The 19309-nt window shown below is 47.1% G+C and overlaps 1 protein-coding gene across 1 annotated transcript in view; it reads left to right on the top strand.

Annotated features, from left to right (window-relative positions):
* Nucleotides 1-19237, top strand: part of ATP9A (ATPase phospholipid transporting 9A (putative)) — a 173756-nt gene extending 154519 nt beyond the window's left edge. The window contains exons 23-28 of the mRNA XM_054542330.2: nt 1747-1902; nt 5384-5448; nt 6908-7016; nt 8738-8795; nt 11327-11530; nt 14681-19237. Of these exons, the coding sequence (XP_054398305.1) occupies nt 1747-1902; nt 5384-5448; nt 6908-7016; nt 8738-8795; nt 11327-11530; nt 14681-14817 (729 nt within the window). The 3' untranslated portion in view covers nt 14818-19237. The remainder of the gene's footprint in view (nt 1-1746; nt 1903-5383; nt 5449-6907; nt 7017-8737; nt 8796-11326; nt 11531-14680) is intronic.
* Nucleotides 19238-19309: the final 72 nt, after the last annotated feature.

Genomic DNA, 19309 nt, shown 5'->3' with positions numbered 1-19309 from the left:
CATCAAATGAATAACACTGGTTATTCTCTCAACATTTTTTCTGTGTGTATATTACTGGTTATGAGTGTGTATATATTTGCTATCTATACAAATATCTTACACATGTATATATATAATTTTCATGTATTTTTTTAAATTGAAAACACACTGTACATTTTGTTATGCAGCTTGCTTAAATCTGTTACATCATGGATTTGTTCCTACATGAGAGCATACAGAGCCATCACTTCTTACTCTGACTCTACCTTTTTATTTTGAAAAATATCAAAAGTTGAAATACAACAATGGAAAAGTTGAAATAGAACAGTGAGCATCCATCTACCCTTCACTTTGGCCAATTGTTACTATTTGCTACATTATCTTTCTTTCTTTGAATCAGTAGAAAGTAAATTGTATGTAATGTTACCCCTAAATATTTCAACTGGATCTATTTAGAACGAGGACATTCTCCCACACAAAGTAACATCATAACCACGCCCCACCCCCCCTGCCCCCCTACCCACCCCCACCCCATGTAACATTGATACAATGGTACTATATAATATTCATGCTCAACCCCGTGTAACATTGATATAATGGTACTGTATAATATTCATGCTCAAATTCCCCCATCTGTCCTCTGAGTATCTTCACAGCTTAAGTAATAAAAGCTCCAGGAAGGATTGCAAATCACATTTGTTAGCATGTCCTCGTGTTTCTGATCTTCTTTATTGTAGAACACGTTTCTCTCTTTTTGTTTGGTTAGAGGGTGTTTTGTTTTTCATGTCAGTGACATTTTTGAAGCATTCAGGACAGTTGTGGTGTCTCATGGCACGCAGTCCTCGAACCCATCAGATTGATTCGGTTCCGATTCTGGTTTGGCATGAGCACTGTACACGAGGAATTGGTGTTCTTCCTGTTGCGTCACATCCAGAGGCTCTCATGTCCCTCTGTCCCTTTATTGTTGGCTGTCACTGCCTTTTAAAATGAGAGAATTCAGCCAGGTGCAGCTGCTCATGGCTGGAATCCCAGCACTTTGGGAGGCTGAGGCGGGCGGATGGCTTGAGCTCAGGAGTTTGAGACCAAACTCGGCAACGTGGAGAAACCTCATCTCTACCCAAAATAACTAAATTAGTCAGGTGTTGTGGTGCGTGTCTGTACTCCCTGCTGCTCAGGAGGCTGAGGTGGGAGGATGGTTTGAACCTGGGAGGCAGAAGTTGCTGTAAGCCGAGATCACACCACTGCACTCCAGCCTGCGTGACAGAGTGGGACCCAGTCTCAAGAAAAAATAAAAATTAAAAAATACAAAATGAGAGAATTCCATTATATGGTTGCAAGTTATTCCCACTTCTGTGAGTGTGCAGAGCTGTATATTCCGGAATATCCCGTCTAATATTGTTAGTAGCTCTGGGTTTTTGCCTCATGTTTAATTGGCTCTTAAGGGAACTGAATGTTTTAAAATATCTATCTTTAAATGATTCTTTGCTACTTATGGGGTGGGCTGAACTCCCAAGGCCTAATATTAGATCCACTTCACCTCCAAATTATAACTATATGCGATTCGGAATGGTTTTTATTTAAATAAATTCCCCTTTTAAAATCAAATTTAGACTTGGACCACCAACTGCGTATAGCTTGAAACCAAAGAATTTCTTTCTTGAAGTTCTTCAAAGATCTCCTTACAATGTCTTGCTTTTTCAATGAAAGAAAATGTGTTTGCCCTGACCTCTTATGCTTCTGACGGTGCCTAATTTTATTGGATTTTAGGAAGGAAAACAGGCTTCGTTGGCTGCAGACTTCTCCATCACTCAATTTAAGCATCTTGGCCGGTTGCTTATGGTGCACGGCCGGAACAGCTACAAGCGGTCAGCCGCCCTCAGCCAGTTCGTGATTCACAGGAGCCTCTGTATCAGCACCATGCAGGTGAGTGGACAGCTGGCCCCTCTGCACATGTACGTGTGGCTATACCATGTAGGTGGGTGGGCAGCTGGTCCCTCTGCACAGGTGCATATGGCTATGTAATTAGCATGGGAAAAGCCTGGGAATTAGACTATGCTTTGGAGCTGTCACCCCTACCTCACCAGTTTAAATCCCCCACCTGGCTACATTCTAGCTGATAGACCTTGAGCCAGTCCCTGAAGTTCTTGGTGCTCAAGATTCCTCCCGTTAAGTGGTGCTGGTCATTCCTGCCATGTGGTGAGGATGTGTGCGTTAGCAGTGGTGACGTCCAGTGCCTGGCTTGGGGCAAGTGGAGTGTACATGAGTTATTTTAATTATGGGTAGGTTGTTATAATTTGTTTGCTGGAGTGAAAGATGCAGAGTTAAATGCTGAATGACTATTCAGGCCCTGGTTTTTCACCTTTTGCAGAGGTAAGGGCAATCAGAGAACAACCACTAAAGAAGAACGTACTTTGCTTGTGTGCTTCCTGTACCCTAGGCATCAGGCTAAGTGTTCACAATGCAGTGTCTCACATAAGCCTCACAATAGCCTGAGCCCATTTTACAGATGGGGAGGCTGAGGCTGAGTATGGATGAGAAATCTGCGTGTCCCGCAGGGATTCAGTCAGCTCAGGCAGGTGGACCTCAAAGCCTGTAGTCACAATCTGAGTATCCTTCTTGACACACCCATCATGGAGGGCCTGGGACCGTGTCCACTTGCAGGGGTCAGCGTGACACCTGGCACTGAGGTTGACTCGGCATCATGGTTCTGTCTCCCAGCAGAGCCCAGTGGGGAAACTGAGTTTAGTTATTATGATCACGAATACCTTTGGAAGTTAACATCTTGTTCCCGTCTTGCTTTTTCATAAAAGGATTCTAGAATATATATTTTCCCACCTTCTCTCTCACAAACTTCTTCAAAATCTGACATCATAGCCCAGGCATAGTGGCTCACGCCTGTAATCCCAGCACGTTGGGAGGCCGAGGTGGGCGGATTGCTTCAGGCCAGGAGTTCAAGACCAGTCTGGTCAACATGGTGAAACCCTGTCTCTACAAAAATTAGCTGGACGTGGTGGCATGCGCCTATAATCCCAGCTACTTGGGAGCCTAAGGCACAAGAATCACTTGAACCTGGGAAGTGGAGGTTGCAGTGAGCTGAGATTGCGCCACTGCACTCCAGCCTGGGCAACAGAGTGAGACTCCATCTCAAAAACAACAACAGCAACAAAATTTGCCATCAGTCTGTAGCAATTAAGTATAGAGTAGAAAGGAGGCCAAAGGAGGGAAAGAAAATATTTTTGGTGTTGAAAAGCTATTGATTGATCTTCCTTTTTGGGCATTGAGGTGAAAATGCTCCCAGTTGAGTGGTGAGAAGGTAGGCGCAGCAGATCCTGGAACTCACGTCTCCTTCTGGCCATACCACTAAGGATCTGTGAGACCTTGAGCAAATAACTTTACTACTCTAGGCCTCAGTCTTCCCACCTGGAAAATGGGGATGATGAGACCCTCCTTGCCCTCGGACAGGGCCACTGTGAAAAACAGAGAAGTTTTTAAGGCATCCTTGCCGTGATTAGTAGAACTAAAATAAGGTAATATGTAAACATCAGGTGATATTTTAATTTGTGAGAATGTTTAATCATACTTGAAAGGCGGTCTGCCTTGTACAATGTATCAGGTAGTGCTGCTTTGGGTACATGAGAATTCACTGTCCAGTGGCTACACCCCAGTTTTTTGGGGGTGATTTTATGTTTTAAATATCTATTGCAGTTGTGAGTAGGGGAGCCTTAAAGTGACTTTCATCAAAATGATCTAAACCCAAACAGCTGCTGTGGTTCACCAGACCACATCTGTACTTTTATGTTAACTCACCAATTGAACAGGATAATGCTGTGGTTTTCATCATTGGGAGATTAATCAGCCCATTCTTGGACACACACAAAAGCTGGCCGGGATGAGCTGACTTCTTCAAAAACTGGATGTTACCATTAACATTGATGTAGAAAAAGAATTCCAGGATGAGGCATTGTTCTTTGTGCTAAAGAAAATGCCTTTAACCCCTGTCCACTGTGCTGAAAATGGCCAAGAGCAGCTCCCAGTTAGAATTGCACCGGGACATTAGTCTGTCAGAGAACGCAGTGTTTTTATTTTTCCCAAAGTGCTCTTGTCGAGTTGAAGACTTATGGTTAGGATGACCCTTTTAGAGGAAGGGGCTCCTGATACTGGTTTCGAAAGTAAACCACAGATTCTTGACATTTTTACGACCATCCTTCCTAAGCAGCGGCACAGCCTGGGTGAAAAGTCACTGGAAAAGTGGCTTTTCCGGCGCAGCCAGGGCGAACTGGGGCTTCCTGTGGCCATGGCGCTCAGGAGCACCTGCGCTCTGAGCTCTGTGCCGAGAAAGCACGTGTTTCTCACATGCTTTCTCTCTGTGTCCATTGAAGGTGCTCTGGGGAGCTAGCCGTGGTCTGATGTTATTTCTAATAACTAGGGTATCTCTGCCTTGCTTTCTTCTGCTTTCTAAAAGCTTTCAGGCAGCGTTTGTCTCTGGCCTTCCTTCAGCTTTATACGAATAGATATCAGCTTGGAGACCATGTTTCCTCTGTTAGCCCATAGAGGTCCAGAGACGGAGCTAACAGAGCTTCAAGCCTGATTGGATCTCCCCAGCCTATTCATCATTACCAGCAGCTAATATTTTCCAAAGCAGGAAGCAGACATTTCCGCGAGGGTTTGTAAATATCTTCATTGCTTTTGTCTAATTGCAAAAATAATCTGTCACCATGCTCTTTTCAAAAATTTCCCCAAATACCGAAACATGTAATATAAGAAGTGAAGCCTTCTCTGCCATCCCAGCCCCCGTAGACACTTCAGAGGCTCTTTTTCCGTATGTGTTTCCATACCTACGGCAGCTTGGTTAGCAGCGTGCATGCCTACAGAGGTGGGGATTCCGAGCTGTTTAGAAGTGTGCACTCTGTGGCCACAGCTGGGCTTGAGTCCTGCAGGGCTGTTTACCTGCTCAGCCTCCCCTTCTGTAAAGTGTGGGTGATAGTAGGACTTGATCCTGTGGGCTGCTCTGGAGATCAGCTGTGCTCATGTGCAAAGCATTCCTGGGTCCTGGAACTTAATAAATATTCACAACAGGCTGAGTAGACCCTGGAGCTGTAATACATCACCCTACCCAGGAATGATTCCTGGATTTGCTGCTTAGGAACTGTGTGGGCTTGGGCAAGCCACGTACCCTCTCTGTGCCTCACTTTCTGCTTTGCGTAATGAGGATGATGAGAATCGTACCTACTTCATAGGGTTGTTGTTGATGTCGTGAGAATGAAATGAGCAAATCCATGTAAATACCTTACAGCAGTGCCGGTGCGGGTGAGTGTTATGTAAGTATCAGGTGTTATTTTTATTCTGTAAATGTAAGGGATTTTGTCATGACTTTTGGTGACATCCTCCTCTCTCCTTGGCGCAGGCTGTCTTTTCCTCCGTGTTTTACTTTGCCTCCGTCCCCCTCTATCAAGGATTCCTCATCATTGGGTAAGGAAATCCTGCCAAAGAATTAATTGTTTACAAAACCTTCTTCAAATGCTGCAACAGAGAGAAGAAACGTGGTGGAAAAATGCTTGGGTTCCCAAGCCACATTGGATTCCCAGCCCCAGCGAATGCAGGCCCAGCACCATGGTTTAGAACCTCCTTGAATTAACAAGGTTTTGAGCTGTTAAGCCCTTAACCAGATGGAGAAAGTGGAGTCGGAGATGTGTGTGGTGTGTTGCACTTTGCCATTTGTACCTGGTCTTGAAAAAATACTCCAGGGTTATCAGTTGTTTGAGGAGAGCAAGGTGAAAGGTTTGCAGACTTGGTGATTTCACTGGGGACTTAAGAAAAAGGGGTGGGGGATCTGAAAAATGCCCTCCTGGCCTGAACTGAGCCCAGTAGAAGTCCCGTCCTTGGAGCTCCAAGGAGGGCCAGAGTCCACTGCCTCGGGGACGTGCAAGTAACAGAGCTTGACTGCTGTGCCGCAGTGACAGAGATGGTGTCACTTGGGCCTTTGCAGCCCGCAAAACCACCCCCATTACTGACCTGGAACTTCAGGATGATCCTTCTGATCTTTTCAGAGAATGTGCTCAGTCTCTGAATCACCTAGGTAGGTGGAGTTTGGTTACCGAGTGCCCTAGATACAGACACACGCAGCTGAGGCCACTCCTGGTTATGAGGAGACGGAGGGTGTGGGAAGGTCAGCTGCGCTCTGGGGAGTCTCACAGAGTCCGCTCTCCATCCTACTGTGTTGGCTGATGAGCTCAGCCTGAGAGGAGGCACTAGAATTCTGCCTGCTTCTAACTGGAAAAGCGGGCTGTCTTTTGTCGGGTTCTGGAAGAGTACAAGAACATTACAGAATACAGTCAGGGGTTCCCTGAGCTGTGCGCCGTGCGACCTTCCATGGTCTGGTCCCATCTTCCCCGTGGGCCCTCATTTCCTCTTCCGTCGCCCTCAGCTCCAGTCCCACTGGCCTTATGGCTGTTCTTCAGACATGATAGCCACTCCCGCCTCAGTGCCTTTGCACTGGTGGTTCCTTCTCCCTGAAATGCTCTTCCTCCTGGGATTGGCTTGGCTGGCCCTCACCTTTTGTGGGTGTCCACTCAAATGTTCTGTTCCTCAGCCTCTAAAATTGTACCATCACCCCCCTCCCCACACACACACGTACGTCTTATTTCCTCTACCCCATTATATTTTTCTCTTTAGCACTTCTCTAACACATGGAATTTACCTAATTTATTTGTTTATTGACTCGCTGACCAGGATGAAAGCTCTTAAGGGCAGACATTTTTGTCCATTTTTCCTCATGGGTTTCTGGTGCTTACAGCCAGCCCCGGAGCATAATAGACAAGCAGTAAATATTTGTTAGAGGCATGGTTGGGACTTGGGTGCTGGAGGCTGGCACAGCACATAGCTCCTATCGCGTCAGCCAGGTCTTACCTATGGCGGTTTTCTCTCCCAGGTACTCCACGATTTACACCATGTTTCCTGTGTTTTCTCTGGTCCTGGACAAAGATGTCAAGTCGGAAGTTGCCATGCTGTATCCTGAGCTCTACAAGGATCTTCTGAAGGTTCTGTTAGCTTCTCAGTCCCTCCTTCCTCCCTTCCTCCTTTCCTCCTTCCTCCCTTCCTCCTTCCTCCCTTCCTCCTTCCTCCCTTCCTCCTTCCTCCCTTCCTCCTTCCTCCCTTCCTCCTTCCTCCCTTCCTCCTTCCTCCCTTCCTCCTTCCTCCCTTCCTCCTTCCTCCCTTCCTCCTTCCTCCCTTCCTCCTTCCTCCCTTCCTCCTTCCTCCTTCCTCCCTTCCTCCTTCCTCCCTTCCTCCTTCCTCCCTTCCTCCTTCCTCCCTTCCTCCTTCCTCCTACCTCCCTTCCTCCCTTCCTCCTTCCTCCCTTCCTCCCTCCCTCCCTTCTCCCTCCCTCCTTCCTCCCTTCCTCCTTCCTCCCTTCCTCCCTTCCTCCTTCCTCCCTTCCTCCCTTCCTCCTTCCTCCCTTCCTCCCTTCCTCCCTTCCTCCCTTCCTCCCTTCCTCCCTCCCTCCTTCCTCCCTCCCTCCTTCCTCCCTCCCTCCTTCCTCCCTCCCTCCTTCCTCCCTCCCTCCTTCCTCCCTCCCTCCTTCCTCCCTCCCTCCTTCCTCCCCCCCTCCTCCCACCCTCCTTCCTCCCTCCCTCCTTCCTCCCTCCTTCCTCCCTCCCTCCTTCCTCCCTCCCTCCTTCCTCCCTCCCTCCTTCCTCCCTCCCTCCTTCCTCCCTCCCTCCTTCCTCCCTCCCTCCTTCCTCCCTCCCTCCTTCCTCCCTCCCTCCTTCCTCCTTCCCTCCTTCCTCCCTTCCTCCTTTCCTCCCTTCCTCCCTTCCTCCCTTCCTCCTTTCCTCCCTTCCTCCTTTCCTCCCTTCCTCCTTTCCTCCTTTCCTTTTCCCTTCCTTCCCTCCCTCCCTGCGTTGTTTCTTTGAATTTATTTCACACAGACCCTCCATTTCTGATTTGAACACACTTGAACTGGTAGCTTTCTTACTTTGGGGGGGGAGGTGTGGGAGTTTACATTTTGTCTTAAAGCAGTAATGTATTCACTGGTATAAAGAACGTGAAAGAGTACAGTAATAGATAAACTGAAAACAAGACAACTCACGACTTGCAAAAAGCCCCTGACAGTTCCACTTTGCAGCTGCAACTTAACTTTTGCTCCTAGAGATGTTCTTGTGTACACTTCCAAAAAGTGTGTGGTGGCGTGTGCCTAGGCATGTGTATAATTTTATTTGTCTTCAAGGGTTTTTTACCCAAGGGAAGATCTATTCCCATTTAATGTTAATTTTAATGTTAATTCTTTTGTTTGTTTGTTTTTGAGACTAATTCTCACTCTGTCACCCAGGCTGGAGTGCAGTGGCTCGATCTCGGCTCACTACAACATCCACCTCCTGGGTTCAAGCAATTCTCCTGCTTCAGCCTCCCGAGTAGCTGGGATTACAGGCGTGCACCACCATGCCTGGCTAATTTTTGTATCTTTAGTAAACAGGAGGTTTCACCATGTTGGCCAGGCTGGTCTCGAACTCCTGACCTCAAGTGATCCACTTGCCTCAGCCTTCCACAGTGCTGGGATTACAGGTGTGAGCCACCGTGCCTGGCCAATTCTTTTTTTAAAGAAATAGTTCCTCCAGTGTGTTCAGATGTGTGCGAGCCACTTTATTGATGAAGACAAATGGGTTGCCTTATCTCGTTAGTGGGAGAATAACGTGAACGCTGATGGCATGCTGCGTGAGCCCCCCACGAAACCGGCTCTAACCTTTCTCTGTCTCTCATTCAGGGACGGCCGTTGTCCTACAAGACATTCTTAATATGGGTTTTGATTAGCATCTATCAAGGTAAGGATGAGTGGAGACACCTGTTTGTCTTGTGCTCTGGCACTGACTCAGGGTGTCCCCTTCTTGGCTGTAGAACAAGAAGAGAAGAAACGAATCTGAAATAGCAGGAAGGAGGGTGGCAGTGGGACCCAGGGGAGACCCTGCTCACCCTGTATACGGACTTGAACATCAGACATGCGCAGTGCTGCTGTCTGAGAAATGAGGTAGTGAAGCCAGAGGAAGGCAGTGGACAGTAATCAAAGCCTGCGGGGCTGCTCCACTCACGAGGCAAAAAGCGGATGCTTTCTGGGATGTTCTGAAACATTTTCTGAGAGTCAGGTCAAGTCGTAGTTTTGGAAAAACATGTTTACCTCAGTGGCCTCCAGAGGGGGTCTCCCAGACTGTGGAGGCATTGTAAGATGACCTATTGGAATATAAGAAGAAAATAGCAAAACTTCTGTTTGTATTTATTTTTTCTAACTCTTTTAAATTTACATGTATATATATATATTTTTATTTATTTATATATTTTTGAGACACAAGGCAAAGCCACCATGCCCAGAATCCTTTTTTAGTATTTCTATTTTTATGTATGTTTTGTAGTGCACATAATAGATTTTATATACTTATAAAATATATTTTATATAATATGTAGAAACAGAGTGAGACCCTGGGCGGCGGAGGGTCTCTGTTGCTCAGGCTGGAGTGCAGTGGAGCAATCACGGCTCGCTGTAGTCTCGACTTCCCCAGGCTCAGGTGATCCCCCCACCTCAGCCTTCTGCGTCTGGGACCACAGGTGTACACCACCACCAAATCAGTTGCCAAATCAGTTCATTTCTTCCCAGTGGACTGTGAGCCACGAGTCCCTGCAGGTCCAGCAAGATGATCCCATGTTGTGCTGTGGATCCCATCGGGTGCTGACACGGGCTTTAATTCCTGCCTAGAAACCTGTTTCTAGTTCAGCATCATAGACTACAGGTGTACACCACCACACCCGGCTAATTTTTGTATTTTTTGTAGAGATGAGGTCTCACCATGTTGCACAGGCTGATCTCAAACTCCTGGACTCAAGCAATTCTCTTGCCTCAGCCTCACAAAGTGTTGGGATTACAGGCATGAGCCACTGTGCCCGGAATCCTCACTCTTTTTTAGTATTTCCATTTTTATGTATGTTTTGTAGTGCGTATAATATATTTGTGAAATGGTCCTAATATTTCTATATACCTGGATAGGTACACATATATAACTTACAAATAAACATGTATATTTGGGGATTATTATTATTATTATTACTATTCTGAGATGGAGTTTTGCTCTTTTGTCCAGGCTGGAGTGCAGTGGCGCGATTTTGGCTCACTGCAACCTCCACCTTACGGTTTCAAGCGATTCTCCTGCCTCAGCCTCCCGAATAACTGGGATTACAGGCACCCGCCTAATTTTAGTATTTTTAGTAGAGGTGGGGGTTTCACCATGTTGGCCAGGCTGGTCTCGAACTCCTGACCTCGTGATCCGCCCACCTCGGCCTCCCAAAGTGTTGAGATTACAGGCGTAAGCCACCGCGACTGGCTGGGGTTTATTATTTTTTAAAAAACTAAATTTACTGTTCATGTCACCTATTGGGGTTTATTCTTTTTTTTTTTTTTTTTTTTTTTAAACAGAGTCTTGCTGTATCACCCAGGCTGGAGTGCAGTGGCACGATCTCGGCTTACTGCAACTTCCACCTCCCAGGTTTAAGCAATTCTCGCGCCTCAGCCTCCCGAGTAGCTGGGACTACAGGCATGTGCTTCCACGCCCGGCTAATTTTTGTATTTCTAGTAGAGACAGGGTTTTGCCATGGTGGCTAGTCTGGTCTTGAACACCCGGCCTCCAGTGATCCGCCTGCCTCAGCCTCCCAAAGTGCTGATTACAGGTGTGAGTCACCACATCATTTTATTTTTTATTTTATTTTTTTTGAGACCGGGTCTCACTCTGTCACCCCGGCTGGAGTGCAGTGGTACAATCTCGGCTCACTGTAACCTCCATCTCCCAGGCTCAAGTGATCCTCCCACCTCAGCCTCCTAAGTAGCTGGGACTACAGGTGCATGCCACCACGCCTGGCTAATTTTTGTTTTTTTTTTTAGAGATGGGCTTTCACCATGTTGCCCAAGCTGGTCTCAAACTCCTGGGCTCAAGCAGTCTGCCCACCTTGGCCTCCCAAAGCAAGGGGATTCCAGGCATGAGCCACTGTGCCTGGCCGCGGCTCCATCATTTTAAATATTATATTTAACTTTCTATTTCTTTCATCAACTCTAGATACTCTCCCTCCCTGCCTGCCTGCCTTTTTTCTTCCTTTTTCTCACTTTGTAGTTAAAGATTATTTATCCTACAAGGTCAAAGAGGAAAATCAGAAAACCATAGGTTCAGACCTGCATGAAGCACCAGTCATGAACCTCATGTAACAAGTGATGTCTTTCATGTCTAAATGAAAAATGCGGAAAGGAGCCAGGTGTAGGCGAGCAGGGCGTGGCTTTCTCGGGGAGGGTGAGAGGAACACCCTTCTCTGGCGTTTGCAGGGAGCACCATCATGTACGGGGCGCTGCTGCTGTTTGAGTCGGAGTTCGTGCACATTGTGGCCATCTCCTTCACCTCGCTGATCCTCACCGAGCTGCTCATGGTGGCACTGACCATCCAGACCTGGCACTGGCTCATGACAGTGGCCGAGCTGCTCAGCCTGGCCTGCTACATCGCCTCCCTGGTGTTCTTACACGAGTTCATCGGTAAGACCCCTGAATGCTTAAACCCCGTCCATCACCCCCAGTGAATCTGGCCCAGAGGTCTCACTGCCGTATGAGGGAAGGGGGGTTCCCAGCTCTCGGCCTGGGCTCTTCCTCTAGCAGTCCTTCCCGCTCAGCTGTCCGCGTTTTCTTACAGGTGTTCTCTAGGGACAGGTGGTAGTTGTGCTTCAGGGTGTGAAATTGAGGACAGAGGGCGTGATTGCAGTAGACAGTGTTTTTCTTTTTCTTTTTGAGTCGGAGTCTTGCTCTGTCACCTTTTTTGGGTCACAAAATCTTTTTGTTCCCATGAAATCGTAATCTGAAGTCCAATCTATGAAGCTGATAAAAGGGGACTTGTGATGGCAAAGTGGCATTGCTGGGAGGTGCCGAGCCCCAGAACCTTGCCCGTGCAGCTCTTCCTTGCTGCTGTGTCCTGATAGAGCTCCCGAGGGACTCCAGGGATCTCAGGATAAAATCTGCTGCTCCGCACAGAAACCAAGTGCTGAAGGTACTCGCCAGTTCCGTAGACGTGGGAGCACCTGCCGTGTGCCAGGATTATGGTGGCAGATGAGGTGGACGGGCTCGCCAGGGAGCTGCCCTTCTCGTTGGGAACACACGATAAACACACATAAGTGAGTGTGAGCACAGGAGTATCAGATGTGATCAAAGTTACCAAGAGAGGAAAATGGAGTGAGGTGCTAGATGCCCAGGCACACCCCAAATAAAAAATGTTATGGAGGCCAGGCACAGTGGCTCACACCTATAATCCCAGCACTTTGGGAGGCTGAGGCGGGTGGATCGTGAGGTCAGGAGTTCGAGACCGATGTGGCCAACATGGTGAAACCCCATCTGTACTAAAAATGCAAAAATCAGCAGGGTGTGGTGGCACACACCTGTAGTCCCAGCTACTTGGGTGGCTGAGGCAGAAGAATCGCCTGAACCTGGGAGGCGAAGGTTGCAGTGAGCTGAGATCGCGCCACTGCACTCCAGCCTGGGCGACAGAGTAAGACCCCATTTCTAAATAAATAAATAAATAAAATGTTATGGGAATTTAGAGATGGGGGAGTGTTGGCACCATCCTAAGATGGGGTGGTGGCGGATTTCTCTGACCTCAGTAGTGATTCCAGGTACTCTTGGGCTTGTCCAGTGTCAGCCACTGTCTCTAGATGGACAAGCCTGGCTTCATCACTCTTCCATGCTAACCTCACTTGCTTTGCCATATCAGTTCATCTCTTCCCAATTGATTTAGCCACAAGTCTCTGCAGGGCCACCAAGATGACCCCATGCTGTGCTACGGACCCCATCAGGTGCTGACACGGGCTTTAATTCCTGTCTAGAAACCTGGTTCTAGTTCAACTAGAACTTGCAACACTAGCATAGTTCAGATGATCCAGCATTTTCTGTGTTGTGCTGCGGTTATGACAACCCCCTCATGCCCCATCCTCCGTGGGAAACCTGCAGGGCCCGGGCTCTCTAGCAATGGCCCATCCCTTGCTCCTTTGCCCCAGGCCTTCTCAGTGGGGGTGATGTGGCCCCCACCACCTGGGGAACAAACATTGGGGGGTATGAACAAACCCTAATCTTTTACGTATGAAGGAGATGTATATATAATATTATAAACAGATACACAGTATACCTGTGACATTAACGTTTCATAGAGGTGGTCAATTAGGAGAAGAAGAAAAGTCTAAAAACGTTCCTTAAGGGGCAATAACAAGAAAAAGGCAGAGAAACTCGACCTTACCCTGGAAGCATCTTCGATCGCGGCTCTTTTGCCAGCTTCCAAAGCTCCTTAAGAAAGTTTTAGTCAGGGTAAAGGAAACATCCCCTGAAAAGTAAAGGTTTCACAGTTGCGGCCCCAGTTTCTAGAAAGGATTTGTGAGCATTTACCGTGCGCTCCAGGAACTAAAGGATCATCCCTGTGAAACGTCGAGTTTTAAAGCAGTTTCACCCTTGTCACTAGTCCCTAGAAAGCGTTTTGTGAGACCTACTATATGCTCAAAGGCTTGGGCCTGAGGTGGTCGCAGAGTTGTGGCCCCTGCTCAGGAAGCTCAGCTTGTTTTTGATGGGGACACACCACAGGACCGGTTCAGAGGTGTAGAAAAACCACAGGGTGAGTTGAACCTTGGGCCTGGCACTTAGTAGGTGCTGCCTCAGTGCCAGCTGCATTTCAGCATCCTGTGCTCAGAAAGTGGGGAAGGGGCTTATTCTGGTTTCTGCTATATTGAAAGCCACAAACTGTCACTCCTCTCTTAAGAAAACCTCGTAACGGGGTTTATAAAACTGCAGCAGGAAAGGCAGTATGCCCGCCCCCCGCCCCCCCCACCTTCCATCAGAGTCCCTGAGGGTCAGCTTAAGCCTTTGTCTGACAAGGGGGTCTGAACACTTTGCACCATGACCCAGATTCACCCTGTGGCTTTCTGCGACCATCACTGGAAGCAGAGGGTGCATTTGAATGTCACTTTCCACTCGCCAGTGGCCGGGACTTAGAAAGAAAGACTCTCCAACTGTTAGACAACACCAAATCAAAAGCATCTCTGAGTTTTCTTTCCCTGTAATTTTCTTTCTTTCTTTTTTTCTCTTTTTTTTTTGAGACAGTGTCTTACTCTGTTGCCCCGGGTGGAGTGCAGTGGTGCAATCTTGGCTCACTGCACCCTCAAGCTCCCCGGGCTCAAATGATCCTCCCACCTCAGCCTCCCGAATAGCTGGGAATATAGGCATGCACCACCGCGCCTGGCTAATTTTTGTATTTTTTGTAGAGACGGGGTTTTGCTATGTTGCCCAGGCTCGTCTCAAACTCCTGGGTTCAAGTCTTCTGTCCGCCTTGGCCTCCCAGAGTGTTGGGATTAAGGTATGAGCCACTGCATCTGGTGGCCCCCATAGTTTTCTTCTCCTGGGTGTTGAAAGTAGCATTTCACTATCAGGAAGCTACAGAAGAGAGAGCGAGGAAAATCAAGCTGGCGGTGCTGTGTGCTCTTAGCCATGGTACCTTCCCTTACAGTCCATGGAGGAAGAGGGCCCAGTGCCAGGAGGCTGTGGGTTTGTGACGGGAGATGACTTTCCTTTTTGATAGTTGTGACGCCTGTTTCTGGACCCCATGCGCCTTCCGGAATATTCCTGCCTGCTCACTGCTGTCTTCCCGTTTGCTTGCAGATGTGTACTTCATCGCCACCTTGTCATTCTTGTGGAAAGTGTCCGTCATCACTCTGGTCAGCTGCCTCCCCCTCTATGTCCTCAAGTACCTGCGAAGACGGTTCTCTCCCCCCAGCTACTCAAAGCTCACATCGTAGGCCGTGCACTCGCTGGAGGGGGCCCTGGTCTCCGCGCTTCCCTGATGGACAGAGCTCAAGTTCCATTTATATTAACCGCCACCTGTGGATTTTGCAGTAATTGCTAACATGTGCAGTTTTAATGGGAAGAGGCTCTGCGCCTAAATGAAGTCCTAACGCTGCATCAACGGGAGGGAGGGTCCTAAAAGAGACCCATCTGGGCCTGTCTGAACCCCTTGTTCTTCATGTTTGGGTGAATGTGAATATGTTAAAGCTGGTTGGCTCAGCTGGGAGATTTATATGGGTCACTGTGCGAGCTTCCTTATGACTTGAATTTTGTTGTCACATGATAAAAGTTTCCGTGTAGCTGAAGGTTGTAGAAGGCTTGTGTTTTTTTTTTTTTTTTTTTTTTTTTTTAACAGTCCTAACGTGTATGTACTCTTTATGTCTTTCTTGCTCTTACAAAGAGGTGTCAGAAAAATAGAAAGCTCTTGGTGTCAGTTTGGGAGGAAAAGACAGTGACATTTGGTGAAAAGTTATCCACACAATAATCTCCATTCGGAAATGCTCGGTATCGTCTCCAGCCAGCCCTGCTTATCCAGGTTACACTGGATTCCGGGATCGTAACCAGTAAATGAGAGGAGAGGGAGAGAGAGTGTCCTAAATCCAATCTGTTATCCTTGATCTGATTCAGCATCTATAGTGCGTGAGTTAACTTCACCTGCCACCTCGTAAAAGAATTTCAGAGGTGTGATCCCGCTTTATTGGGACCTGGTAACAATTACAAAGCCAGTGGCTGTTTGAGAACGACCTCAAACATTTTCAGCAGAGTTGTTTTAGCAGGAAACGTGCCACTGAATGGCCCCTAAATGTGTCGACAGTGTGATAAGAGACTCAACTAATTCTTTAGACAGCATGGCAGATGTGACTCAGATCCTCCAAGACCAAAGCAGAAAGGTCAGGGGGCTGGGACTCTTCTCTTCCATAGAAGCCTGTTTCCTGTTAGGAGGCATAATGGAAGATGACCCCACAAAGGCAGAGGCATCTTTCAGAAACAACATTGGTGGCAGCTTTCAGAACAAGGAACCCCTGGTGGGAGGACGCCCAAGCTGCAGCTTTGGGATCTGGGATCTGTTCCACTGCCGGCAGATTTCAAGGGGAACTTGCTGAAAGGCAGCCAGTGGTGAAGATTTCTCCCCTCCCAGGATGGACTACATGTGTGCATGTTTCTTATAAAGCTGTGGCTGCTTGTTTCAGAGGAAGGGAGTTTGCAGTCGCTGGACGTGGTAGAGCAAGGCATTCTTGGGTTTTCAAGTCACTTCTTGCAGAAGCCACATATGCATGCCATAAGGGTTAAGTTGGTGGATCTTTAAGAGCCAAGTGTGGTTGAGATCCTGGATTTGCGTTTACTTCTTGATGAGTACATATCCTTCAAACCCTGCGCCTGGCGCTACTTCTGCGTGCTTCAGAGATGTACATTACAGCCTGGTTTCTGATGCCTACTAACTCCTGCTCTTGGAGAGCTGGAGACACGAGGATCAGAGAGTCCCTTGCCTTTGGAGCACTCTTGATAAGCTTTTGTATTTTGTGTTGTTCTTTTAAAACGTTCTAGAATGACTTTACGTTGCAGATAACTGATAAATTGGCTGTTGACACCACATCTATTTTGTCTTACGATTCTGCAGTTTTGCAGTACTTTTCTCTATCTGATTCAGCCATTTCTGCCAGAGGGAAAAGGTCAGCAGAAAAGATGTATTGAATGAATAGTTAAGGATAGGATCTTTGTCCAAACATTTCAGAAAGATTGAGCAAATCTGACGTCTTCATTGAGTGAGTTTCTGTGTTTTCAAAGGTGGAGGAGAAAGTTGTGCTGGAAGTTTTTAAGTCTCTGTTTTCTTGGGAGTCAGTCTGTAACACTGGGAAGTCTTAAGATAGCCCCGTTTGGAGTTTGCAGACCCTGAACCTGGCTCTGTAACACCGGGAAGTCTTAAGATAGTCCCGTTTAGAGTTTGCAGACCCTGTACCTGGCTTTGCTTGGAGATTCGGGATGCTGGCTCCTGCAGGCAGGACGTGTGGGAGCCTCGTCAGGAAGTTTTAGAGGTTTCCAGCAGAAACAGAATGAGGATGGTCTCCGTGGCCTTTTCCTTAATTCTCAATTTTGATTGAGGTGCACAAGTTGACTTTTAAAGCCAACAATTAAGATACTGATTGACATCTTCAAGGGAGAATGCTCCCAGGAGGGGCTGAAGAAGCCATAGCTGGAAGTGGAAGGTACTCGTCAGTGTTCTCCACAAACCTTTTTACTCTTGTCTCAGCCTCACTGGGGCGGAGGCGGTCAAGGGTGAGAAGGACCAAAACTCAAGTGCAAACTACCACGTCGTTGGCCCATCCCATCCGTGAGCAGCTGGCTGATGCCATTCACTGGACGCTGCCTGAGCACCTAGGAATGCACACACCGTGCTTCTCAAACACTGGAGATGCAAAGGCAGGAGGATGCAGTCCGGTGAGAGGACACGATCTTTACCTGCACAATCAGACTGTAAACCCAGCAGAGAACCCCAGGGGCGCCTGGGCACTTCCCGGAGGTCGTCTTAGTTGTGGTGGGGAAGACAAAGAAATAAGCAAACAAGAAACTAGAGTTACTGTACAAGAAACTCTCCTGAGTTTGTAAACCTTAAGCATAAGGATTCAGTTGACCTTTTTCTTGGTTCATCAATCTGGAAAGAACTTACATAAAGCGCCATTGACACTGTCACCTGGGAGCTCCATGGGCCTTAAGTCTTTGACAGCCAATTTAATTTGAGGTCAGAGGGCCTTGAGGTACACAGTCAGCACTGTTTGAACACTTTTCCTGAAAGCAAAACTCACAGCTCCCTGCGCCCTCTGACAACACTAGCTATTTCTGCCAGAGTAAGAACTTCTATTACTATTTTATTATTGTTCATACGTTTTTTGATGATGGTTGTGTGACAGGGGGCAGCAGGATCTATTTGGTTTCTTTTTCTCCCCCCACCTCCTTCCTTTTTGTCTCTTTTTTTTCTCTGAGAAAATCACCAGACTAGTTTCTCCATCTTGAGTAATTTCTTATATGGGACAGTTTTGATCCTCATTTTGAAAGCATGCGTGTGCACATGTGTGTTGCCTGTGGTGCCAGGTGAGACAGGTGGCACTAACTCCAGCTGCTTGGAAGGCATCCCGGGAGCATCTTAAAGTTGGAGCAGACCTCCAACTTTTCCAGCCCCTGGGGCCAGTAGACCACGTGCTGGAGCTAGCATTGTAAAATTCCCATCCCGGTTCCGCTCCCCTGGAGTGAAACTCTTTTTTTTTTTTGTGACAGTAAATCTTAAAAATCATTGTCTCTTTATGAACATTTCCTCAGTTTCTTCTCTGCTGAAAATGTAAGCCATGCTACTTTTTAATGTATTTTGAATTTTGTGCTCATTGGAAATTGATATGCTAATGTCTCTCCCACCCCCCGCCAGACTTTCCTTTTTATACTTTGTCTTGTTTTTACTAGGGTAGGCTGGGCATGCGTGCATGCCTTTAGGGCAGCATTTTAAACCTTTGCCAGAATTGCAAATGGAACATGTACATTCTTCTGCTCCATCCTACTTAAACACCTATCAGCTATTTTGATCTTTAACCTTTTCTGTATGTTTGAAGTGTGTGGGGGGTGTGTGTGTGTGTGTGAAAGAAAGCGAGAGAATGATATCATCTAAAGTTTTTTGAAGAATTGTTTGATTTTCATTGCATTAAAATTCGATCACTCCCAACTTTTTCATTTAAAAAAAATATACAAAGAGGTTTGTAAATACAACAGATTTTTTTCTCCCCCTTCTTTTAATGTACAGCTTTTTTGCCGCTTATATATGCCTAAAATATTCCCATGAATTATGTCCAGTTCTTCTTGGAAAAAAATATGTTTTTGAATGGAACTGCAAATCATCCTGCAGCGTGAGCAGCTCCTCCACCTGGAGCTCCGAAGCATCTTCTCAGGCCAAAGCGGCGTTACCCGTGAATCTGTCTTCTCCGCCACAGCCTGGTTTGAGGAGCAGTCTATTAATATAGCTGGGCCGTGTCAGTGACTGTTGTGTTTGTGGGGTCAGGTGGGGGCCATGGTATTTGCAAAAAAACAAATTATGGCTAATTTATTATTTTGTTGCAGTGGGGTTAACTGTAAACTCATGTAAGAGTCCGTGATTTCCTCATTAGTTGATGTCTCTCTCTGTAATCCGCATTGCAAATTTTCACCAGGACAGCGTTTTTTGATTAGAGGGGAGCTCTGGCACAGTAGGCTTTAATTTAGCAGGAACTTCCAGATGATTTAAATTCTCGATGCTGTGATGACACACATGTGATCTTTCGTGTTTCTGAGCGACTCTACTTTCATTGTTTGCCAGCGTGGCTCGTTGCTGTTGCCCAATAAAGCTTGTGTACGTTCTGCCTTGGGGGATTTATTTTAATTTGTACAGAAACATGAATTCTGGTGTCAAAATGAGGACTTTTTATTATA

This window comes from Pongo abelii, chromosome 21 (genome assembly GCF_028885655.2).
Source record: "Pongo abelii isolate AG06213 chromosome 21, NHGRI_mPonAbe1-v2.0_pri, whole genome shotgun sequence".
NCBI lineage: Eukaryota > Metazoa > Chordata > Mammalia > Primates > Hominidae > Pongo > Pongo abelii.
Note: the sequence above shows the minus strand (reverse complement) of the source record. Positions and strands in the feature narration are given on the sequence as shown.